Source organism: Maylandia zebra, linkage group LG9, assembly GCF_041146795.1.
Source record: "Maylandia zebra isolate NMK-2024a linkage group LG9, Mzebra_GT3a, whole genome shotgun sequence".
In the NCBI taxonomy this organism is placed as follows: Eukaryota; Metazoa; Chordata; class Actinopteri; order Cichliformes; family Cichlidae; genus Maylandia; species Maylandia zebra.
This window is the reverse complement of record NC_135175.1, coordinates 27894843-27921262: the sequence shown is the minus strand read 5'-3', so window position 1 is coordinate 27921262 and position 26420 is coordinate 27894843. Positions and strand designations below refer to the sequence as shown.

Here is a 26420-nt window from a genome sequence, read left to right as displayed (position 1 = left end):
AAATACTTGCCTCCAATTTAAGTAATGGTAAAGTGTGTAAAGAGGACGTAAAAATTAGCGGGAAATAAAATAACTTCTGTAACGTGTGCTTTTATTTTGAAAGTTGAATTTCTAAACAAGATGTGCTGTTATTTTGGCGAGTTCCGTCTTCTGACGTGTCGTGACGCTCTGAAATCCCTGCACGCTCACTGGGAAGCGTCCCGGAATTAACGGAGGAAAGAGACGGAGATAACGGTTCAGGTGAATTTCACAGATACCCGATAAACGGCACGGCTGAGTACGGCGGGCAGAGTGAGGAGTGACCGGAGGAGAGGGACAGTCCCCTCCGGAAAGCCCGTCGTTTTAGGTCGGTACGATGGGGGTCATCTCTGTTGCTCTTTCTTGGATATGGTTTTTGAACATGTTGTACCAAAACAAACACGTTAAGTTCATAAATAAAAAAATTACAAGCGAACAATAGTGGAAAAAGTATAAAACAGTGTAAAAAGGGGGTGTAATATTATTAGCCTTGGCTCTTCATTGTATTGGGACGAGTGTGTGTCCACTTAGGGCTAATCAGCTTTAGGCTGACTGACTGAGAAGATGAATTAAAATCTTTTCTGCTCTCAGCATGAGAGAGATGTTATCTGCTTACTCTCAACTGTTTATCTGACTGATTTAACTTTATGTGGAACTTTTACAAAAACATAAAGCAATCTTATCTTTAGTCACGAATAAAGGGCCAGCCCACTATATGTACATGTCAGTTTATCAGTGTGCAGCTGCACTAAATAGTCTTGCAATGTCTGGTGTGGTTCTGCAGGGCAGGGATGTTATTTTACACTGTGGGCCGCATGCAGCCCACTTGGATCAGAACAGACCTCTTTCTGTCAGTGTAAACTACACGTTCAATCTGAGATATCTCAATATAAGAAAAAAGAAGTGCAGTTTCAGCAGTAGGGCACAGTTTTTCTACACAATAACAAAATGCTGTAGTAAATGAAAGTAACCGTTACCACTAAACTTTGAGCTTAATTTGTAAGAAATAAGCAAAAGGGCAAAATTACAGAAAAAGTTATGGGCACAGACTGTTCTGTGGTTACAAAATGTATTATTTGTTTTGAAATTTCAACAGTCGATAGTGAAAAAACTAACTTTTATCCAATTTAAGTCTTTATCTATTATTAAAAGTCCAAAACTTATGTATCCTTCACATTTTCCAAAGCCTTCCGGGGGGCCTGATCTTTGCCGTACCAATTCTGGAGAGGACGCATTAGAAACTACCATATAAGTAGAGAGAGATTACAAACACAACTACCAAACACATTCATTAGTCATTTTTGGACTAGAGAGCATTTGTCAGCCTACTTATTTTGCAGTTAGTCAATCAGCCAGTAAAGTAACAGCTGTGAAATGCAGAAAATCCTGTACACTATGAATTCAAACACACCTCCTGCCATATGTTAATGAGATGCAATAGTGTGAAAGACTGTCTATGATCACTTGAATTAGTATTCAAACAGTTAACAATTTTAAACCCTAAAATAATCATTTTACACTTTAAAATCTTTTTTAAAAGAGTTCATTCTCAAACAATTGACTTTTTACACTCTTTCTCAGCGATGAGGCAGCAGGTCTGTCTGAGCCTCCCCCGTGGTGACAATATGGGCACAGCCTGTTCCTGCGTGCTCGTTTTCACCTCCTGCACAATTTCTACCGGCTGTTGCTTCTGAGAGTTTTTCTGCTGCTCTCTTCACAGCAGCAGATGGAAATTTTTGTTGAAGTGTTTTGTTTTTTTCCTTTCTTGTTAATAGTTTTGACACTGACTTGCTCTCCGTCTCTCTTTAACTTTGTGTAGATGTGGAGTCCCTTCATCCATGGCTGCAGCCAGATGACCTCCAGTGACTCCACCAGAGGACCCCTGCAGGGTGCGACAGATAAGCCAAAACATTATGACCGTTCACAACCAATTCCACTAAATGCCTCAAAGTAACTGAGGGTGGTCTCTGCTGGCTCAGGTTACCTTTAGAAGTGCAGATCTTTATGGTTTGGAGCTGTTTGGACTAGCACTGTGTGTATTTGGAAGTTGGTTATAGGAATAAATATTAATGTACATTCTCAGTTCCTACTAATTACTAATGCCTCGTCTCTCTCAACACATAGAACCATCAGATTTCGATTCACTATGCAGTAACATCTAGAAAGAATCTGATTGTTCAGCTTCATTTATTAGCATGGAAATTATTCCAAATACACTGCATACCTGGATTGGAAACATACAGTTAAACATTATGAGTCATGGTTTGGCCTCCCCAGTAATATTATTGAAACTAGAGACTTTATAAAAGAGAGACACGAGACTCAACAAATCCTGAATATGAGAAGTTTGTAACTCTAATAATGGCCGTCAACCTCACCTGTCTCCCAACAGCCAATCATATTGTTGCACTGACATATATCCATTTGTTATGGAAGTAAAAAATCAGCTGAGTGTCCTTATTCCTCTCAGCTTCCTGTGTCTATGGGATGAGCCATGAGTCATTGATCATATCCTAACTTTGGACTGAGCTGTTAAAGAAGCTGTAATGTGTAACTTTCAGCATGCGTGGTAAAGGTATAAGCTAAAGCTAAAAAAAACTAACTCGTGCAATATTTATATTTATATCCTGCTGACCCTTGAAAGTGAGCTTATGGCTCTCATTCATCCATTTAGTCGCCTAGAGAATATGACCAAAATGTCTGTGGTAAGATTTGTTTCTATAAGGAGTTTGCTGTGACAGTTATATTTTACTCTTTTCAGTAGGGCAATATGGCCAAAAATATTTATCACGATATATATTTGAACATTTGCAATAATGATATAACTGACGATATAATTGACGCGAGACAAAAAACTTTACAACTCCGCAACTTTATTAGTGCAAAAAACCCCCATCAATGTATTTTTACTTAAACAAGCAGCTGTTTTTTTTATGTGCATTAAAGTTATATAAAAATGTAACAGTGCAAATGCAAATTCCTTGCTGACAGTTTAACCAAAAGGCATTTCCAGTGGAAATTGGCCGACATATCCTGAGCAGAACCATGTAAAATATCCACAAAACTTAAGGTTATACAGGTTATACACACACAATACGGTAATATTATGTTGAAGCACAGTATCACTCAGCGAGGCTCCTGACTACGGTAGCCATAATGCTCGGACAATCCATCAAGCGGTGTGGCTTCGTAGCTACCAAAGTTGTACTAAAACATTTTTTGACAGATTTTCGAGCGCTGTGTACCACATAAAATGGGTTCGAGGTCAGTAAGCACAACCAGAATTCATACATAAGGCACTGTCGATTTTTCAGAAAATCAAAGAATTTTAAGAGCGACTTAGATTCCGAAAAACACGGTAATAACGACGGGCCGCTTGCATGCTCTACCAAAAAATGTGCTTTGTTGTGTATCTGACGGACGAAAGCCAAACCAGTTCCACACCACTGAAGTTGCAGCATTTTTACAAACCAATTCTGGTTCATCCGTTTCATTTAACGATCCGCTTTCGCCCTTCTCATTCTCCGTCGCTGCCTTACTTTTTCTGCCATGTGCGTATGAAAACAAAGGCACTGCACATGCGCGTTTTACCCATATTCTATCGCCATATTCCATTTTGTTATCATTCCTTTTTTTTTTTGCGCCTGTCCCGTTTGGTTCTTTTGTCATCAGAAATCTTGTCTAAAGGTGAGGAAAGATGCCCAACGGATTTACTTTACCAAATTGACCATCCCAGCCTTGCTGTAGTGGTCTATTTGATTCACCTTTTATTGTTTATTTTATTTATTTTTTATTTTCACTTGCTAGATATGGGACAGACTTCAATGAGGAAAAGAAAAGGGTGAAAAGAAGAGGGGAAAAAAACAGTGGAGAAGAGGGACGGGGATAAAGGGCAAAAAAACAAACCAACTAAATAAGCAGACAAAAAAAAATACATATATCGATCACCTGGATCACCTGTTGAGAAAGAAAAAAGAAAACAAGCAGAAGAAAACGAGAGCAATAGAATAAACAACATCACGATGATATATGGGAATATAACAGTAGCTACTAAATATTAAACATTATTGTGCAGCACGTAATATCGACATTTTCTTATCATTCCTAACGTTATACCAGTATTATGAACTGTATGATATGGCCCAGCCCTACTTTTCAGTTTACTAATTTTCATCTGTTTGCAGTAAGACCAGCAATATTTCACCTGCATTAAATCACAATCATGTTTACATTTCCCTTCTTGACTGGAACATTTGGATCAGTTTTAAATCATATAACAAGCGATTAAATTACACAAGATCATGAGAAAAATCATGTTGACACCTCATGACCCTGATGAAGGCCACAAGCCGAAACGCGTTGGTCAATTATTAAAGTTGTTCATCTTCCTTCAAGTGTTGCTGGAGTTGCTGCATTGTGGCCTCTTTCACAGAAAGAAACCAAAACCTCAAACTTTTTATCTCATTAACTCTAGTGACCAAATATTTGGTGTAACATTTGAATTAGTTATGAAATTGCAGAAGAAAACTGTTGTTTTCTTTCCAAAGCACAGGCTGAATGAATCTCAAAGCTTTCTTTTCCTGCAGTGTTTTTTTTTTTTCTTTTAAGGTGACTTATATCAGAAATATTGAAACACACAAACAAATATGGCAGGAAATTCTACCAGGTGCTGTTGAATTCATATCATGCTCTGCCTAAACCAGGACGGGCCAGGGATGAAATATGCAGAATAAATCCTCATCTGTGCACGTTGACAGTCCCGATTGAACCTCAGATATCTGATGCTAAGATGAGAGAAAAATTAAGCAGCCACTTCCCTCCTATTGCCACTGAACATAAGCTAAATTTAGCTCTCCTATTTTTGGACCATCACCCTCAATAAAACACATGATGCCGTGCAGAGATGAAAGATCTGCTTCTGTCCTCATTTAGGCCGCAGATGCGCCCACACACTCATACATGAGCATGAATGATCCAACCAGTGACTTCATGCACCAGTTAGCTCATCTTGCTGTCACATGTTGCTAATAGTAACAGCCCAGTTTCTCACATTTGCCTTTCTTTCATTTTTGAATTACAGCAGGATCTGCAGCACTGCACTTCAACACTGTTAACGGCTTTAACTGCCAAACAAGATGTACTTTGATATACGTAATCAGATCAGAAACTGTATATGGCAGCCCACCCACTTCTCAACCAGTTCAAACAAAGAAAAAGCCACACTGAGATCCTTTTATGTTAATAATATAAATTCAAAAAGAAAAGAAGAGAAAAAACAATCAAATGTTTTCCACAATAATTAGAGCTGCATAGAAAATAAATTATCTCATGGAGTAATTGATATTCTGATTTTCAGATATTATATCTGATCCAGCATCCATATGTTGTTGATAATCGTGAAATGTTTTTGGTTTTTTTTAATCTAGTTAAATAGCTAAAACATCTGTTTTAAGTCTGCTCAAATGAATTAAAACTGACTAATAAATTATATTTTGCTATAAACAGTATGAGTGTACACAGTAAATGCATAAAGGCTATGCAGTGTTTGCTGCTGATGTTAGGATTGCACCTAGACATGACAGGCAATGTAGCTTATATGCACAATTGTATATTTATTGCAAGTGAACTCTTTAGGAATATATATAAAAGAGGGAATGAGTGATATCCCAGATAATTTGGGTAATGATTTAGAATTCACCCAAAGCAAGCAGAAGACCATCTGTGAATGCATATTATATTGAACCTTGAATAAATAGGCTACGGTAGCAGAAGACCACACTGGGTTTCACTGTTGTCAGCTAAGAACAGGAACAACAGCAAACTGAGGCTTCAATTCGCACAGGCTGAGCAAAATTAGACAACAGAAGACTGGAAAAACATTGCCTGTTCTGATGGGCCTCGATTTCTGCCGTGACATTCGGATGGCAGGTACTGAATAGGGTGTAGCAGTTAAGGTTGGTGGTGGTGTAATGATGTGTTCTAGGCACACTTTGGGCTCCTTAGCCATTGTCCTTTCCATTCTTTGCCAGTGTTTTTTTGATCAATTAAACTCTAATTAAATAGTGATTAAATGCCTCACAGAACTATCTTAATTGCTTGTTGTGAGTCAAGACAAATTACGGTTGTCTTGACTCACAGCAGGACTATAATTTAAGACTGCTGTAGTAAAAGGAGGATTGTGACTTCCATCTGCACTAATTTAAATTCAGTGGTAATGCTTTATTCTGGGACACATCTCTAAGAGCAGGAGCAAGACCCCCACCCCCCGAGGCTGGGGTGGAGATGGTTTGTAATGTAAATTTTGCAGATATGCAGGAACTGTACACAATCTGAAGCAGCTTAAATAGCGCGCCCTATATGAGATTTGCTAATTGGATGTGCGGAAGCTTATCAGCTGAGGCGTCAGCTGATGTGATCTGAGATTGACCTCATGATCTGCCTGAAACAGTACTGTGCTCGGTTAATATAGAACAGAGAAAAGCAGGAAATCCTCTCGTCTGCCAAACTGCAATCAGTGACTGTTTCACAGTTTTTACTTGATGAGAGATTTCAGCAACGTTTCTGACACTTCCTGAAATTGATGGCCACATCACGTTACCATCTTTTAGAAATGTTCTGCTTGTTTGGGTTGAGCTTAGCGCCTATGCCATCTGCATGTCAGAATCTATTAAATGCATGCTGGGAACTGTCTCCATCTCCTTTCTCTTCAGCCTGACCATCCATCTGTCCACCTATTTTTTATCTGCAGTCTTTCCCCTCCTTCCTCTAAGATCTCCCTCTTCCACTCGCCCTCTCATTAGAGCTGCTGAATTATTTAACATCAGACAGTGGGCTTGGCTGCTGAGCCAGAAGGAGATGAAGAGGAGAGGAGGAAAAGCTGGAGAGACGGAGAAGCATGGAGGTGTCCGATACTGCGGGAAGTCGTGAGTCAGCAGGGAGAGAAAGGAGCAGTGGGAGGGAGGAGTGAAGGAGTTTATAGATAGCTTTAGGTGATACGACAGGAGAGAGTGGCGTCAAATGCCTCCCGGTGCGTTTGTGTCCGTGTTTGTGCATGCGCGCATCGATTGAGCGGAGAAGGTCATGGAGCTGAGAGGAGATTAGCAAACTAGACTCGGAGTAGGGGGAGCGCGGCAGCAGAGCTAACGCCTCCTCTGAATAGCGCAGAAACAGGAGGGCTCAATACAAAAAGGACAAGAGGAGCTGTTGCAGTATGGGGGAGAGCTATATGTACCAGCGACTCCCCTACACCAGAGGAGAGGGGGAGGGGGAGGATGAAGAGGCGGGAGACAGGAGTGTCGGTGGACAAATGGTAAAGTCTGAAGTTGTGGGTGGATGTGCAGCATCTCTTCTTCTCTGGCTGTAATTACACTATGTCTGTGTCTTTTTGTTCAGTGTTTTTCTATGAATATAAGTGTGGGTGTGGGGATGCAGGTGTATTGATCTTGGGTCTAATCTTACAACAGACACCAGATTTCATTTGATGTCTGTTTAAATTATTTAGTATCCTCATGGTTTAAAAAACAGTGTCTACTTTGTGAACCCTGTAACTGCACCAGTTATAAGTTAAACCAAAAAACTTCATTCTTAATTCAGTTTTAGGGTCTAAAATTACCCAACAGCAATTGACTATAAAGCAATAAATTAACAAACAAGCAAACAAATGTATTCCTGCCACTTAATTATGGAAGCTTGTTTCTGCAAGTCTGCAGAGGTAATATCAAGTTAATTTGGGTTATTGTCTCAAAATTTCATGTCAAAATTTTGACTTACTGATTGAGTATCTCAAAATTTAAAGTTACTTTTGATTAACCTTCCTCTCGTGTTAGCTTTCTGTTATCATCTCTTATGTTAGCGGGTCGGTTTTGACCCGTGAATTAAATCAGCTATAAAATATACTAAAAACAATAAGTTATCATCCAATTTGTTTCTCATCTCTTGGTTACCTTGTTAGGCTTCCTTATCCATGAAAATGTTGGTTTTAATACTTTTGGTGTGGGCCTCTGGGTCTTTTTTTGTCACTATACCCCTCGATTTCAATTAAAAAAAAATTGTAAAATTAACCTCAAGAGAATCATATTAATAAATAAAAGGTTTCTGTGTTACCTGAGTATTACTGAGGGGTATAGGACACATCTCTTAAATAAATCTGTTTTATTGATTTTTTTCATTTTAAGATTAATAACTAAAATGACATCGATGGTGTTACGGGTCAATTTCGACCCATAGACATTTACATCAAGAAAAGACAAAAAAAGTTTGTTTTTTTTCAGCAGTAGACCTTTAATATAAACTGAAAAAAAGAAAAAGTCCACTCCTCCTTTGTTTTGGTTATAGCCGTGGGTAATTGTGGGCTTTTTATCACTTCCCAATGATACAGCTTCACCTCAGTTTCCTTTGTGAAGTTCTTGTCCAAGGTCATATCTGGTAAAAAATAAAATAAAATAAAATATCACAGCTGATATTGTGATCCTGCAGTCCAGTGGTCATATGGAGGACCACACATTTTCATTGTTTCTTCTCAGGGGTGCCACTCGCAGCTTTGACTGTGAAAATCTGTACATTCCAGGCATAGTTGGTTTTTGCATCACAGGCTTCCCAGATTTTTCTGCCGTTTTTCCCTTGCTTACTGGGTATATATTGCCGGAAGGGGCATTTTCCTCAAAAAGTGGACACGACATTCATCCACTGTCACTGGCCCTGGGATGAACATCAGTGGAAGAAGCTGCACCCATCTCTCCCAGACATCCCTGATGGGAGCAAGTTTGTCAGACCTCGGTCTGGTCTCTCTGTTGTCAAATCTGAGGACTCTTGAATCAAAATGATATCAAATGTGTGAAGTGACATCGTTGCCCAGAAAATGTTTCTGCCTGTCGATGCATCCCATAGACGATCAGTGGCCTCATTGCAGCATCTGTACACTCCAGCAAGAACAATGAAAGCATCCAGGTATTCCTCATCATGTCGCCATTGACTTTTTTTCCTTCAAGGTTTATCATAGTAATGATGATTCTTTCTAGTGACAATGGCATAAATATCTCAAAACATCTCTTGATGTCACTGACTTTGGTCAGAGCAAACCTTGTGATTCCAGGGGTCATTTTGATGACATTTGCAGCAGCTGCCCTGCCATGTACATCATGAGGTACTGAGCTCCAAAAGATCTTACCATTTTTGGACTTGAATCTTTCAGCAGGAGTAGCTTCAGCACCAGCGACCTCCACCTCTGATCAGATGTGTCTGTGTCTTCTGGATGATAGTCCACATTGTCTTCCTCCTTAGAAACCTGCCCATCTGAATCGCTATGCTGCTCTGTGTCCTCTCCTTCATTTTCACCAAAAATATGATCCAGAACTTAGCTCACTGTGAATCTTCTTCTCATTTTTTGTATGCTGCAAATTGTAAATGTGCACTCTGGAAGTCAAATGGCCACTCAAATAGTGAATTCACCTCACATGCCCGTGTTTATTTTGTTTTGTTTTTGTGCAGGTATACTGCAAAAAACATGCAAAATAAGAATCCCCTAAAGCTCATATGATTAGGAGAGGCGCTTGCTGTAAGTGTTTTAGCTGACAGTGCACTTATGATTTCAGTTTTGGCTTTAATTATTGCTTTATACTCATAATATTATACCTGGGTCGAAACCGACCCTAACAACACAAAGGTCATAATTTCAACTAGGGCATTTTATAATTTAGTGAAAATAATTTTTTTTATTTTATTTTGTAGAAATAGAGGTTCCTGACAAAGTCAAAAAGCCTTGATACAATAAACAAATGTATGTGATTTTTTTATGCATTTGAAATTTAAAATGGGTCGGTGCCGACCCTAACACGAGAGGAGGGTTAAGTAGGTCAACATTTTGAAATTTTAACGTACCTCTGCCTGGATTTTTTTGTTTTGTTTTGTTTGTTCTGGTTTTTAATTGTGAATGGCAGACAAAAGCCTTCACACTTAATGTTGCTTCCGTTAAATTTTAACTATTTTGTGTTGGGGTCCTGAATCCAGAGCGAACCTGCTAATGCTAGTCCAATGCTTAAGTCATGGTTCCACAATTGGGGCTGTTTGAACATGCGTTTGTCTATGGAGTGGGGATTTCAGCCAACTCAAACATGTTTCTGTGCTTAATGTGCTGCTCCCAAGGGTAAAGTTTAGTTTTGCAAAGAGCTCTATGACAGCGCTGTATTAATGCGTTTACATCTTTTAATAGTTTTGAAATATTAGGATGAAGCTATACAAAAAGCAAGAAGCTAGAGCTAGTGGTTGTTTACCTTAGCTTAACAAAGACTGTAGACTACAGTTACAGACAAATGCTGTAAAGGTAACGCTAACAAACACTCTAAAGATCTAATGAACATTTTGTATCTTTATTAATTATCCAAGAAAATTGTCACTTCACTTATTCTGCCTCAACAAACACAGAATATTGCTAATTAGATGCGATTTACTTGGATCTTTCTCTTTCACATAGAGCCTGGCTAGCTCCTCTTTTCTTGGCTAAATTAAACCACTGTTGGTTTTAGGCTTGACATCAGTAAGTGAAGTTTGTATGTAAGAGTGACATTAGATTAAGGCAAAGTAAATGTTGTAGTATATTGTCACCGTATACGGTATACAATTAAAGCAATTAGTTAAGAGGAAATTGTAGTTTGCTTATCATGAAATGGTGCAAAACTGGTTTTAGTTAATAATTTAAAGTCTGTGAAAAACTTTAAAGGTCTTTCAACTTGTGAATCTGTGAATCTGCACATTTGCTGCACATGCAAAAATGACTCCTGCTTCGAGACACAAATTCCAGCCTTAAGGGGTCTCAAGCTAGTGTACTCCTCGTGTCTGCACAAAGCCTGGATAAGTGGGAGGGCTGCGTCAGGAAGAGCATCCAGCGTAAAATTGGTGCCAAATCAAATATGCAGATCTATCCACTTTGGCTACCCCTTGGGAAATAAAGGAGCAGCAGAAAGTACATTTTGCTGGGGAACCTGCAAAAAAAGATGAAACAGTAGCGTCCTAAACAATTGTCAGAAAATGTGTTTGTTGAATCTTGAAAGTCATTTTCAGGAGTAAAAATGCCCCAAATTTTCTTACTCCAGCTTCTTAAAATATGAGCACTTATTGTTTTCTGTTCTTGATGCTTTTCCAGATATCTAATCATTACATTGGTGCTGCAGATGTCACATCCCATCAGTCATTTTGGCTTTTCATAGCTGAGAGTAGCTCCTGCACTTAGAGCACACATTACAGTGTGCCCATTAATGGGGTCCATTAACATCACGCTCAGTAATGGAACAATTCAATCGCATAAGCAGAGCTATGTTAAAACTGGAGGCTGTTAACAGCACTGTATGCATCCTGATGCAGGTGAAATGTGTGTTTGCTGTGTAGATGCAGTGTGAGGAGGGCACAGAGTGGCTGCTGGAGCTGCTGACAGATGTGCAGCTGCAGCAGTACTTCCTTCGGATCCGTGATGATCTCAACGTCACACGACTCTCACACTTTGACTACGTCAAGAATGAAGACCTGGAGAAGATCGGCATGGGACGCCCAGGTACCTCTTTAAGTGTTTTTCACCCCAAACCTACGTGATAAACAGGTAATCTAAACAAATATCAGATGTGTCTGTGTGTTATCTTTTAGAAAAATACACTATAAACATACAATAAAATCCAGGTTTATTTGTGTTTGTATTTTTGCTGGTCCAGGTCAGAGGAGGCTCTGGGAGGCAGTCAAGAGGAGACGAGCCCTTTATAAAAGAAAATCCTGGATGAGCAAGGTGCAGTACCTCTCCTGTCCTGAAAGTTGCTCAAGCAAGGCTGCAATCTCACAATATGATATTCATGTATAAGCTGCATTTGTAAAAATGTCTGCTTTCACCCTCAGGTATATTTAGGAAAAGGAATTTTAGTTTGTATTGATGTGGCTTTGATTCTAATTTTATTTTATTTTTTCATGTTATGTCACATGGTCTATGTGTGTCTTTTATCAAAATAGGTTAATTTAGATTCATTCAGATTCAAATCAAGCGTGTTCGCATGCATAAGAAGTTTCTGGCCCTGCAGGTGTTTCCAGTGAAACGACCGGACGCTGACACACAGCAGCCCCACGGGGCATCGTCTGCCGCGGCCCCGGCCAGTAGTGAGTCAGGGGCCGCGCTCACCTGCCTGATTAGAGAGTCGGAGCTTCAGCTGTTTGAGCGGCTTGGAGACGGGACATTCGGGGTGGTGCGGCGAGGAGAGTGGACTGCACCCAACGGCAGAGTGGTGAGATGAAGAAACACAGTATGAGGCAGCTGAGAATGTATGACATAGAGGCTCAGGGTGTTTTTGCCCACAAACAAGCCACTTGGGTCCCATCTAGGCTAAGCATGTGGGTCCCATAGCAGTTTATCCCTTTTGGGCCTGTAAGAAATATATCTGTGGGCAACTCGTAGTCTCCTTGCATGAGAAAACCTACGTAGGAGGTAGAAAGGGCAAAGATGCCATGGGCTCTGTGTGCACACCAACTAGGGCCCACGTAGGATAAATGTGGGTTTGCAGCCCCACAGTTCACCCACAGCTACCCACTGAGGGCCCACACTGGCATGTTGGCTGGTATATTATTTATAAAAAAGAAACATTATACAAGGAAATGTGACTATTCTGGAGAAGATGAAAACACAGAACATGTTTTAGTACACAGTCAGAAATATGAGGCTGAGAGAAGGTGACTGATTCAAACCATTTTAGTAAAATGAATCTTATTGATATACTGAAAAAGAAGTGAATGTTATCAGTCCAATCTTTCATTTTCTGAAATATCATGCGTGTTCTGCGGCCCACTGTGGGTTGTGTGGGTCTGCCCGCAGCGAGGCCACACATGCCCCAAAAGGACACATTTGCTGGGTATTTGTCACTTCCTCTTAAGTTAGAGCATCCCATTTGAACTCCACAAAGTGATTTACTTATTTATTTTTTACAGAGGTTTCTCTAAAATCAGCTCTCCTTTTCTTTGTAGTTGTCAGTGGCAGTAAAATGCCTGAAATCAAATGTACTGGACTCAGACGGTCTGGATGATTTCATCAGAGAGGTGAATGCCATGCATTCACTGAGCCACCAAAACCTCATCCGCCTGTATGGCATCGTCCTCACACAGCCTATGAAGATGGTAATCCATGAGACACACACACACTTATAAGAGGGAGTTTGTCCTCTTTTTGAGAACTTGATTTATTTCCAACAGTCGATACATTGTAGCTGCTGAGCTATCAGATGTTTTCAGTGATTTTACGCTGAATGTTTCAGAGCTGTTAAGCTCAGTTTAGCCTGCAGGAGTTTCTGCTGCCTCAGGTCTGGCTACTTTAGAATAGCCCTGAATATAAGATCAGTGTTTCCCACACACAGAGGAAATTCAAGTACAAAAGAGTTCACACAGTCTACAAGTTAAAGATTTGCCGCTTCCAGATGTAACATATTTTTTAAAAAAGCACTGAAAAACAGTACAGACGGGATTATATATTTTAAAAGCAGTGCACAAAACATAAACACAATGAGCTCTGAGCACATTTTGTTTGTTGGAGTGTAGGTGACTGAGCTGGCTCCTCTGGGCTCCCTGTTGGATCGGCTCAGAAAGCGGCAGGGTCACATCCTCATCTCCTCGCTGTGTAACTATGGCGTGCAGGTCAGTTAATGCCGAAAGGAAAAAACCCCACAATGAAATTCAGTTTTATCACACTGTTCTCTCTATTAGATTTTCTTGAGTACAGTTTCCATAATATTTGTACATTTGTTTAAATTTAAATATTTATTTGTTGGAGATACAGCTCTATTTTATGACATTTCCCATGTGTAAGAATGCAAAAATGCTCCCATCTGTCACTCCACACCTTCTCCACAGGTGGCCTGTGGGATGGCTTACCTGGAGCAGAAGCGTTTCCTCCACAGGGACCTCGCAGCCCGTAATGTGCTGCTGTCCACCAATGAAACTGTGAAGATTGGAGACTTTGGCCTAATGAGGGCACTGCCTAAACACACCGACCAATACGTCATGGAGGAAGGCCACAAAATCCCTTTCCCATGGTGAGAGTGACTTTTTTCTGTCTCTACATACTATCTGTGTTTCATTATCTCAGCGTCTCAGTTGTTTTTCACCGATCTCTCCAGGTGTGCTCCAGAGTCTCTGAAGTCTCGCACTTTCTCTCACGCATCTGACACCTGGATGTTTGGGGTCACCCTTTGGGAGATGTTCACCCACGGACAGGAGCCGTGGCTGGGTCTGAATGGGAGCCAGGTGCATCTTTGAACAACCCTCTGACATAAAAAATAAAATAAATGAATTATTCATTAGCTTCAGCTAATCACGCCATTATTTATGTGTCGGTTTACAGATCCTTCACAAGGTGGACGTGGAAGCTGAGAGGCTGTGTAAACCAGACGATTGTCCTCAGGATATCTACAATGTGATGCTGCAGTGCTGGAGCCCCAAACCTGAAGACAGACCAACTTTCATTGCCCTCAGAGACTTCCTGCTCGAGGTAGCACAGTAGTTTAAGTAAAATACTGTCGATCGTAATCACTAAATGTGCTTTAGGAAACGATTCTTTGTTGGCTGTCTAAAGGCTGTCTTTGACTCTGCTGGTGACACTAACGACACTGTGTGTGCTCTGCAGACCATGCCCACAGATATGAGAGCCCTGCAGGACTTTGAGGAGGAAGACAAGCTCCAGATTACAATGAATGATGTTATCACCATCATTGAAGGAAGGTCAGTGTGTGATGTTTTGTTAGCTAGAACATGCCTGTAAGGCATCCTTTTAGCCTGATTTTGAGAGAGCAAGCAGTTTTTTAATCAGGTTAGTGGGTTTGAGAGTCGTGCTTATGTAAGTGCCTACTACACAACGGATCTCCCGTTGAAACTGGATTCCTTACATTGTAGAAAATTACTGCAATTATAATCTTATGACTTCCTTATCACATTAATATGCGTGTGTGCATCGTATATATTGTATGTCTGTAACTACCTAACTACTAAATTAAAACCCAGAAGTTGGCAATTAAGAACGTGTACTGCTACAAGAATGCACATTACTGTAGGACAGTCACCACGTTGTTTTCATACCTGTTTGTGTGTTTTCAGGGCAGAGCACTACTGGTGGCGAGGTCAGAACAGGCGCACACTGCGTGTCGGTCAGTTTCCCCGTCATGTAGTGACGTCAGTCGCCGGTCTTTCCGCCCAGGACATCAGCCGGCCACTTAAACACTCTTTTATACACACTGGACATGGAGACACAGACCCCCAGAGGAGCTGGGGACACGCAGACCGCATAGACAGGTTAATGATACAGTACCTACAGTAATGTAGTGTCATACAGTGTGCTTCGTCAGATGTGACTGTGCTTTCTGCGTCCATGGATGGCTCTAGGCTGCTGGGCTAATGTTAGAGTCCCACCACAAGTCCAGAACGCAGAAATAGAAGACTGGAAAATGAATCTATTACAGAATAGACTCTTCTTTAAAACAGGTTAGGAAGGAGGATTTATAGATTTGTGTTATTTACATTAGGATTCCACAATGATAAGGCAGGAGAACAGATAACAGTTCTAAAAAAAAAAATCAGTTTGAAAGAAGAAAAATCACATAAAGCCAAAGCACTAAAATTGCGTTTTAACTGAAACCATGCATGTACTATTTTAAGACTGCCTATACTGCAGCTCCCCACTAGAGGGCAGCTGTGTATCATGCATAGTTTAACAGATGTTTTGCTGTTGAGCTTTAGAGGATTTTAGAAGACACGTCCACATCACTGCACTGTTTGCAACAATAGAGGAGTAGTGAAATAATTTTACTGATGTTCCAGTTCCTACAACGGGATTATTAACATGTTATTAACAAGTATGTTTATTAGCTTCAACCATCTTCAGTATGAGTTAAAGGACAGGACTTGGACTTATTTTCAATTTTAAACTTTTATTACATAAAAATGATTTTCTTTCCTTAGCCTGTACTTGGGGAACCCCATGGACCCTCCTGATGTCCTGGGAATGGATTCAGGCATTGCGAGACCGACCAAACTTCCCAACCGTGCCAAGAGTAAATTCATTTGTGCCGTGAGACTGTATTTTTGCTGAATAGTGATCTAACTTTTCTGTTACACCGATGCATGTCAAATCGAACCTAAACGCCTTTGTCTGTTTTTATCAGAGCTACCTCCCCCTCGTCCACCCCAACCTGCCGTTCTGCTCAAGAGTGAGATTTTTTCTTTAATCCTTCAAACACATGCATGTCAGTAGAAGCAATTATCTAAATCTAGAGTTTCATGTGTGTCCAGAGCCGTTCTACGACTCTGTGATGGACGATTACGATGACGAGGAAGACGCCAGCGCGTCGTCTGGGTTGAAGAAGCTGGGAGCATCCCTAGGTCTGAAGCTTCGGCCGTGGGAGGGGACAGGCGTGCGTTCAGCCAAGAGCGAGGTGTCGCTTATTGACTTCACCGATGACAGTTTCAGCTCTACCACACCTTCTCCGCTCACTGAGTCTCGGCAGCTGGATGAGGACACCCTAAAGGTAGCTCAGACCTGAGTCAGACTGTAATAGTTGATGCTCTTACCCTCATTAGTAAGAGATTTTTTTTTTTAACTTCACCTAATGTGACTTCAAGACTGCATTGACCAATATGAGTCCCATTTCCCCTTTCATTATGGCCTAGAACTGTCTTTTAATGAACTGTTGAGGGTTGATCAAGCTGAGGTTGGCATGATTCTTTTCTTTCTTTGAATGTCACCCACTCCCTGAGTGGAACCATCCTGTAATCACAGCAGAGGGGTCTTATATTCCCAGCTCATCTGGAGAATTAGCCATCTGATCTTTTCAGTTCACCCTCTACAACTAAACAATGATTGTGATGTAGTTCAAAGGTTTTCAAGACACGAGGGACCTTACACGGCCACATGCATGGCAGTATCCTCAATCAAGTGTAGGTGGTGCACACACAGCTTGAAATCTTTGCCAGTACTCACAAATGATGAGCTGTCTTGTTTCCCAGAGACAGTGGTCCAACCTTTGGCCTAGAAATGTCATAAATAACCCCTTCCACTTGAATTCACCCAAGGCGCGTGCAATGTGATGGATGATCAGTACTTATTGATTGATAATGTACACGTTCACGCTTTAGTGGTCTTCAGCGGAGTTGCACAGCAATTCCACCTCATACCTTCAGTCTGCCTTCAATCATCCTGACCAAGCTGCAGCTTCATGATATTTATACTGAAGTTTTTGAAGTAAAAGTAAAATTTATTTATATAGCACTTTTTAAGACAGGAAGCTATTACAAAGTGCTTCACATGGGAATAGAAAAGCATTTCAAACAAATCAAGTCACTTTTAGTGTCACGTCACATTACTGGTACACTGGTACAGCACATGTGAGCAAGCTTCACAGGCAACAGTGGTGTGCAAAAAATACAAGAAACATAAGAAACAAGCCAAATATAAGAGCAGGAATGTGAGAATTATAAGAATAAATATGTACAATTTTAAGGATGTATGCACATTAGTAATATCTATGCTGGTTCGGGACGGATACTGCAGTACCTCCTGCCTGACCGAAGTAGTTTGAACAGTTTATGGCTGGGGTGACTGGAGCCTTGATGATCCTACCCACTTTCCTCAGGCAACACCACCACCTCCAATTATCCTTTCAGAACACAGCACCACTCTCTGGAGAGCTTTGCAGTTGTAACCGGTGCTGTTGCCATACCACGTGGTGATGCTCTTAATGGCACAGCAGTAGAAGGTCCTGAGGATGTGGGGGCTCATGCTGAATCACTTCAGACTCCTGAGAAAGAAGAGGCACTGCTGCGACTTCTTCACTGTTTTGTGTGTACTCACCATGTGAGATCCCTCGCCAGATGTCGCCTAGGAAACGGAAGCTGCTCACTCTCTCCACAGCAGCGGTGTTGATGGTGATGGGAGTGTGTGCTTCCCTACACCTCCGGAAGCCCACTATCAACTCTTTTGTCTTTGTGAGTTTGAGGGTGAGATGGTTGTCTTGGCACCAGTGTGTCAGGGCGCTGACCTCCTCCCTGTAAGCCATCTCATCACCTTTGGTGACCACCACCACCAAACAAACAATATAACAATATTGAATAATTGAAACTTGTGACTAAAACAAAACTCTAACCCTGGAGGAGGTGGACCTTAATAGGTCAACCAGAAATGACCACTTCCAACTTCTGGGTTCTGTAATAGTTCTTTAAACAGAGCTGTACTGTTAGCTAAACAAGGTTAACTTAATATCTTGGCTTGAACATTAAAAAAAAGAAAGAAAGAGGATATCCAGACCTTTGCAAAACAATTTTTCAGGATTTTCTGGCTGAAAGTCAGGTTTTATTGACCAACAGTGGGTAACTATGCATAAATAAATATAAATGCAATGATGATTTGATGGAAATCGGTGCATTTTCTGGTTATTTCTGAAGAATTAATAACGACATATGTGAGTAATTCAAACCCCAGTGAACACAAAGAAGTAATATTACTGCAGCAGTGATGATTTCCTTTTGGCTCTGGCTCAAACTTTGTTTTTGTTATGCAGGAAAAATCTTAATAACGTTGGATAACTTTTCCTTGTATCTATTTGTCTTCTCAGGACACTCCCTCCATTCTGGACTGGCCTCTCCCCCAGCCAGCGTACGATGAAGTTACTGCAGAGGCTGAGGATCAATCAGAGGACCAGGAAGTGCGGTCCATATACAAAGGGTTGACTGAAGAAGCTTCTTCATCCGCTGGTGGTGGCTTGACAGGAAGGAGCGAATCCCAGTCAGCTGACCTCTTCCAGGAGCTACAGAGGGAGGTAGTGAAAGCTGTATTAATGCCATTCGGGATCGATTTTTACTTTTAAATTATCACCCAAGCTAACATAAAGCTGCTGTTTCTCTGTTGATGTAGGTGATGGTGAAGCTGCAGGTTCCAATGGCAACAGGCCGCTCCCTCCCCTCTTCCCCACTCCCCATGCCTCTGGCTCCTTTGGGCCCGCACCGACAGATCCATCTTCCCCCTCCATCTCCCTCGTCTGCCTCCTCCTTTGCCTCCTGCTTTGAGGACAGGCCTGTGCTGCCTCCTCGCAGTCCCGTCCCTCCTCTGCGTCCCTCCAAACACAACCTCTCCGCCCGTGCCATAAACCCAGAAGCACGCACCAGCTCCATTTCACTGGGCAACGAAGATGACACACCCCCTCAGATCCCACCCAGAGACCACGCCTTTTCTCAGCCAGGCTCCCGCTCCTCGTCACCTGTAGCATTGCCACCTCCTCCTCTCGCCGTCTCGCCCCGTCGGGCATCGGGACTGCTGGGTCCACTCCTGTCCTCCAACTCTCCATCGTCGTCTTCCTCTTTGCCTCAAGCTTCATCCCATTCCTCACGCTTAGGACTTCCTGGCTCATCGTACTCCTCCACGTCCTTACTGGATCCACTCGCCTTTCGTGAGGGGCGTGGCCTTTCCTCACTGATTGACAGTTCGCAGAGCTCTGCCCCCGTCCCACTGCCGGAGAGACCAGCTTTTCTGGAGAGGTGAGTTTTTCATGGAGGCAGATTTTTATGGGTGGAGAGCAAAAAACGAATTTGTTCCCTTGATAATTTATATTTCTTCCAGAGCATATATGTATAAACAAAAAATAGTCCTCAAATGTAATGTTGGGGTAACATTATATTTTTGCCAGCTCAGTGTTAGAGATTTTTATGGCTCTGACATCAGCACTGCACCCTACAAAAAAAAAAGAGGATTTGAGGACTTGATAACATGGGACCAATCAAGTGAAATGGTACACGTTGTGTTTGTGCATGTGAGGGATCATCCAATTAACCCCAGCATTGCGTGACACTAACTAAATGGCACGTGTGCTCCTTCTTCAGCGCTTACTGACTTTACACGGATATATTTATTTCCAAATTTCCCACAAGGTAAATAACAAGTGAAAAATATCCACTATTATGTGAATAACACCTAGGTTGAAATGTGACATAATTTTTATTTATTATTATTTATTTTCATGAAGATCAGGAGCTAAAGTGAATCATCAAATCACTTGGCATGAGGCATTGCTATTTTATTAGCATTTGTTGTAATAGAATATTTTTTCAGCTTGTTTGAATTTGTCGTCAAGCTGTTGAAACAAAGCTCACATCTGTGTGCTGAGTTCAGGGGGGACCCCAATACAGAAAACAAGCAAGCTTTTAAACCAGATACCAAAGACAAAGAGGAGCTGGCAAGTGGTTGCGCTCACCAACCACTTGCCAGTTTGGACCTCATTTGTCCTTCATAGCATCCTTAAGTCTTCATACCATAGATTAACGAGGAGCTGGAAACATTCCTCAGATATTTGGGTCCATATCGACATAAAAGCATCACACAGGTGCTGCACATTCGTGATGCCAATCTCCTGTTTCACTGCATCCTGAAGGTGCTCTAATGGACTGAGACGTGGTGACTGTGGAGGCCACATTTTACTCATTTTCATTTTGCAAAATATACTCATGTATGCTGTGGTGTTTAAGTGACACTCATTTGGTGCCAAGAAAATATAATCCACATCATTACACAACCACCACCAGCCTGAACTGTTGATACACGGCAGGATGGATCCATGATTTCTGACCCTACCATCTGAATGTTGCTGCGGAAATATACTCCTCAGACAAGGCGCCAGTCTTCCAATCTTCAGTAATTCAGTTTTAGTGAGCCTGTACAAACTGTAGTGTCAGTTTCCTGTTTTTAGCTGACAGGAGTGGACAGGAGGTTTGACATGCAGTGACTTCAGAGATGCTCTTCTTCATACCTTGGTTGTGATTGGTTACAGTCGTCTTCTGATCAGCTCAAAGCAGTCCGGCCTTTCTCCTCTTACCTCTGACATCAACAATGCAATTTCACCCAGAGAACAAAAAAATCCCAGAAAAGAGCAGACAATAAGAGTGGGGCAGACAGTCGCACCGGCGGGAAATTAACCAAAAGTAACGTACAACTGGAACAAGATACAGAGGAATCGTAATTAGAAACTAATGAGAAATTTGACATTTTACACAGCATCCCAACTTTTTAAGTAACACAGTTATGAAAGCAAATAAAAGCTTATGCTAAATAAATGTTTTATAGTTGGAAAATGTCGTCAGAGACTTATTATTACGAGAATTTCTTCAGTGCAACAGTAAAATTTCAGATGTCATTCACAGAGAAACATCATCAGCTAAGGGGCGATGGTGGCTCAAGAGCTGGCAGTTTGTCTTGTAATCAGAAGGTTGCCGGTTTAAGCCCCGGCTCGGACAGTCTCGGTTGTTGTGTCCTTGGGCAAGACACTTCACCCATTGCCTGCTGGTGGTGGTCAGAGGGCCCGGTGGCAATAGTGTCTGGCAGCCTCGCCTCTGTCAGTGCACCCCAGGGTGGCTGTGGCTACAATGTAGCTTGCCATCACCAGTGTGTGAATGACTGAATGTTGTGTAAAGCGCTTTGGGGTCCATAGGGACAAAGTAAAGCGCTATACAAATACAGGCCATTTACCATTCAAAATAATTCATATGCCATATTTCATGTTTCTTAACAGATACGGAGCAGCCAACATGGCGGCAGTCAAACCTATGATGCAGCAGCACCCTAGTGGAGCCAAACCGAACACCTCCTACAACAACAATAACGGCCGAGCTGCAGCTCCCAGCATTCAACGGGAACAGAGCATCACACAGGTGAGGGAGATCATAAGGAATGTCACTTTTTCTATTAAAACAAAAAAGTCATAACTTTTATTTGTTGAGAGTCACAGAAATGACAAACACCGAATGCTGTTGTTTTCCACAGGCAGACAAATTAGAGTCACTGATTTCTAGATAACACATGAAAAGCTAAATTGTCCCTTTTTATTGAATTCACATCCTTTTATCAACAAAGCTTTTAATTGTGAGAATGTAATGCTCAAAAAGCTGCAGATTTGAATCATATTCATATGGTTTTAACATTACCTGAGGAAGAATAATATTAAAAAAGAAAATCATTAACTTTATTACTAATTTCATTGGGACTGCGAATTAGGGAAAAACTTCAAGGGGCTTGTGGCTAATTTAAAAACAGTTTGATTCATTGCATAAGTGACTGAGAGAGTTTGAAAAGAAGGAAACCTGCTCGTTTTGTCACCTCTTCTCTTTGTACAAGCATGGTAACAAATGTGCCCACGCAGAGTTACTCTCCGAAATAAAAGTAGATTTCTTTTCATGTGTATCCATATGACAGTTGCACTTCTTTAAAATGCAAACATGACGTTAAGTTTATTGTCTGATTGTCAGGTCCAAGGAGCTGTGCACGGTGTCACGATAGAGGAGTGTCAGGCTGCTCTGCAGAGCCACGAGTGGAGCATCCCTCAGGCCATAAACCATTTAAAGGTGCAACTGTCTGTCTATACACTTTCCTAGTTTATTTGTTGCCGTTAACAAAGAATATACAAATGAATCAGAGCGCAAAAAAGTGACATATTAACAGCTATTAAGTGTGTTACCTCTTGCAGTTACTGATGGACCATGAACTGCTCTGTAAACTGTGTGATCCAACATAGTAAAAAATTGAAAACAGAATTGCTGAAAAAGAAAAGAATCAATGTGTTGCAATAGCCGAAAGTCCAGACCTCAGTGGGAAGGTATGAGAGCTGTGCATAAATGAATGCACTTAAACCTCAATGAAGCAACTATTAAAGAAGAGCGGGCCAAAATTCAAGCTTGTGATGTCAGATACTGATAAAGTCCTACAAAAAGCAATTACTTCAGATTATTGCTGCTAAAGGTGTTTCTACAAGCTATTAAATCATGGGGTGTACTTAGCTTTCCACATGCTGATTCTACATTTTGGCTTAGTCTTGTCACATAAAGACAAGACTAATAATGACACGTTCAACCATAGAACTGAAAGAGGGTTGTATACCAGGGATTGTAAACACACACATTGAGTTAGGGAGGTTACTGATTGTTTTTGTCCTGTGCTTTTAAAGGTCTTATTATAATTAATGAAACTGGATTAAATTGTTTTCTTTCAATTTTAACATTTAAGCGATTCAGTGGCTCTGCTTTTGAGAAGTACATAGGTAGCTAAAGTTTATTGTCATCATAAAGGTTAGGATGTGGGAGCTTTTCTGTTGCTAAAGAAAGCCAGTGTTCATGCTGCAAAAGAGCATCAGAACAGCAAGAAGAGAGTTAAATGTAGTAAAAACAATGATGGTAAATCACGTGTCTAAAATGCTTCTTTCACCATCTGCGCTGTAGGTGGAGCAGCTGTTTCGGCTAGGGCTGCGTTCAAGAGCCGAGTGCGAGGAGCTGCTGCAGCATCACCAGTGGGACCTGGAACATGCCAGCACGGTCATGCTGGACACATACGGACCACATCGCAACAGGTAATCAACAGTAAATGGACAGAAAAGAGCGGATGCCCACTTTGTTTTTTGTAGTACTGAGCTCTGAGTTACTACTGTCTGTAGCGGCTGATGTCTCTCCCAGGTTGAAACCTGCTTTTAATGTGCCGCTAAGTTTGTCAGCATGACATGACAGCACAAGCACAAATGTGCTAACGATCCATCTGCTTCCTCCATCCTCCTGTTAGACTGCTGCTCCGGTTGCTTTTAAGGAAGATTTTATACACTTCTTAACCTGTGGCTGTCAAATTTCTGACTTGTTGACACAGTGAGAAAAAGAACTTGAGCTAAAATAATCTCTCAAGTAATTTTCTTATTTTAGATTTTCAGTTGGTCATATTGGAAAGAGTGTTTGTAAAAAAATAAAAAAATAAAACCTCAAGTTCTCATTTTTACTTTTATCTAACTTTATGGATTTTGCTTTTGTCATTCATTTATTTGTTGTCCACAGTAAGCGTCATTATATGTCAGCTCAGACACAGCTGACACTCGGCGATCATTGTCTCATCAAAGTAATAAACTTTTGTCACCTGCTACTGTCACTAGGGGGCAGTGTCAAAAGTATGTGGAACCGCTGAATGTGGGAGCTTTTTGGAGCCAGAGGTAAATTATCCACTAAGACTTGCAGGCTTGATTTGTAAAATACAGACACAGACTCCTGCTATTAAGTTTGCAGTAAGATAAAGTATCTGGATTTCTGTTTGTACAGTTGACTACACTGCAAAAATTAAAAAAGAAAAAAGGAAAAAATAACAGCACAAACGTGGTCAAGAGGAGGTCAGCAAGTCATATTCTGCTGTGGTGACAGCTAACAGAAAACCAGCAGCCTCGTAAAAATCCATCTGTCATTCATGCATCCCCAATAAAAATGTGAGCAGGTGAGCTTAGTTAGAAATATGAGTAACTGTGAACAGGAAATGTAGATGTAGAGGCAACATGTTTATTTGTTCTGTAAGTTTAGGAATTTTAACACACGATTCACTGCTTTTTTTTTCTAGCCAACCTCCAGTGGCCACTACAGGAAGTGCAGTTTTTGGCTTCATTTTTCAGCCCTGCTTAGAGCTTAAACACTCAGCGTTCAGCGATTGTTTGCTGTTGTACAGAATCCTAAACAAAGAAGCTGATATTGTACATTGTTTTTCTGCTTCTTAGGAAGTGAGAGCAGGAGGACAAATTGAGCGGCAGTCACCTTCTGACAAGCTCCCGAGCTCATCTGGATCAGCGCGCTGACACAGAGTCGGCAGGATGACTCATTGCTCCAAAGACCAGAGACGCTTTTTAATGACCATTAAAAAGCGTCTCTGAAGCAGCATGTGTGAATACCTGCTACTACCTGTGTCACTCGCATGTTCACTATAACCTAAAGGAGCAGCTGTTACATGATTCACAATATTTACTTGAACAGTTGTTATTTATCTTTTTTTTTTGGTTGTTCTTTTTTTTTTATCATTGCATTAATCCAGAGTTTGTTTCAGCTGGTAGCTGCTGCAGACGTTTTCTGGTTGTGAGGTTGTTGTAGAGGCCTGTGTGTGTGTGTGTCTGCGTGCGTGTGTGTGCATAAGCTTACTGTAATGTCAAATGGCTTTTTGCTGTCAAAAAGAATCAGGGAGGTATGAGCTGGCGTATAGTTGCACTTTTAGGAAAAATATACAATTAATGTTGTATAAAACATTTTACCGAGCATGTCAACAAAGATGCTAACTGCTGGTCAGAAGAACAATCTATCAGTGAAGTGAAAATGTTGATATGACTGAAGGCATATCAGATATTATTATTATTACTGTATTTTTGTGTCTTAAAGGTTCCACGTGGAGTTTTCATGTAAAAAGGCATTCAAAAGTCTTGAAACCTGCATTCTTCACATCCCAGCATGTCGTCGTCTTTCCTGCCGTCGCTGGCAAATTGCAATGTGAATCGTAAAAACTGCTTCATAGTGCTTTGAGAGTTCAAGAACTCCACAGGTTGCCTTTAAGCAAAACATTTCTGGCTTTACAACAGTAGGAATTCTGAGTGATGTCTTTAGTTTTTATTATAGGAATATTCCTACCTTTTCCTCGTGGATACAGGGTATTAGTCAAATCTCTGCACATTAGATATCTACTGCTACTTTAAACTCATGGTTATTATATCTTACTGTGATTCTGCTGTATGATAATCATCATGCTGAAGAACCTGTCATGCACTTGATTTAGTGGGCTACTGCTACGTGCTGTCGATGCCAAATTTCATAATGCGTGTGCAGATATTAAAAATTTTAACAGCTACATGGAAAAGTTTCTTTTTTTTTTTTTTACAAAAAAACAAACAACAAAACTGGAAAGTTAAACTTCAGACAGGTGGTAGCAGCTTGGTGAATATGTTTATAGCAGTCATAACTCAGTATGTGTGAAGCATTCAGTTAAGCTCAACTATGAAATCTGTTTAATGTGACACTGACTATAATGTACTGTTTAATCTGAGTTGCTTACAAATGTAAAATGCAAATATGGCCTTCGTTGTTTTATAATAAACTGTAATCTCATTTCTGAAAGCTTTCCTGTGGTTATTTCATTAGTTGGATACAGCGGGAAGACTGGAAGACACAAAGCGGAGATGGAACTCTACATATGTGGTTGGCAAAGATGTTAAGGATATGGAAGTCTGATTTTAATGGGATAAACTAATCCTTTGATTAAATAATGTCAAATTAACTGAAAAAATCCACCTAAAACTATTTTGTTTACACCAGAGCAAGTGGACCCTGAAGCACGATGTGACACTGGAATCAGGCTAAGAGAAGATGTAAGGGAATGGGAGCATGGATCCTGAGGCTGCGTTCTCCGAGTGGTAAAAGTGAGTGGGCAGGTATTAAAGGTATCTGATGTGTGGCCTCGACACAGGAAAGCCAAAATTAATCCCTGAGATTGTTTCCTCGGGGAAACACAAAGACCTAGAGGTTTCTCTAGGGAGCTTGATACCAGTAGTAGTGAGTGGATGAGCCAGCATTTAATGGGCCTGAGA

The 26420-nt window shown here is 41.0% G+C and overlaps 1 protein-coding gene across 7 annotated transcripts; it reads left to right on the top strand.

Moving 5' to 3' along the window:
- Positions 1 to 153: 153 nt before the first annotated feature.
- Positions 154 to 25709, top strand: tnk2a (tyrosine kinase, non-receptor, 2a). Of its 7 annotated transcripts, none has more exons than XM_012919346.3 (22): positions 154 to 346; positions 1838 to 1907; positions 11398 to 11560; positions 11715 to 11785; positions 12072 to 12272; positions 13006 to 13155; positions 13573 to 13668; positions 13885 to 14066; positions 14151 to 14277; positions 14375 to 14521; positions 14657 to 14751; positions 15124 to 15318; positions 15985 to 16076; positions 16188 to 16232; positions 16315 to 16550; positions 18633 to 18836; positions 18932 to 19551; positions 21576 to 21714; positions 22309 to 22404; positions 23275 to 23402; positions 23967 to 24023; positions 24573 to 25709. In XM_012919346.3, exons 3-22 carry the CDS (start codon positions 11398 to 11400, stop codon positions 24577 to 24579), a joined length of 3051 nt encoding a protein of 1016 aa, XP_012774800.2. In that variant the 5' UTR covers positions 154 to 346; positions 1838 to 1907; the 3' UTR covers positions 24580 to 25709. The 7 variants fall into 7 exon arrangements, 5 of the variants coding, with proteins under 5 accessions (XP_012774800.2, XP_012774801.2, XP_004551906.2 ...); XM_012919347.3 differs by having other exon boundaries at positions 162 to 240; XR_001167579.5 differs by lacking the exons at positions 154 to 346; positions 1838 to 1907 and adding exons at positions 6760 to 7327; positions 24130 to 24290.
- Positions 25710 to 26420: the final 711 nt, after the last annotated feature.

Coding starts and splice junctions, on each gene's coding strand:
- tnk2a (XM_004551849.5), top strand. CDS start 7,229: ATGGGGGAGAGCTATATGTACCAGCGACTCCCCTACACCAGAGGAGAG. Junction 14,278..14,374: donor TGGGTCTGAATGGGAGCCAG/GTGCATCTTTGA, acceptor GTCGGTTTACAG/ATCCTTCACAAGGTGGACGT. Junction 16,077..16,187: donor ACTTCCCAACCGTGCCAAGA/GTAAATTCATTT, acceptor TGTTTTTATCAG/AGCTACCTCCCCCTCGTCCA.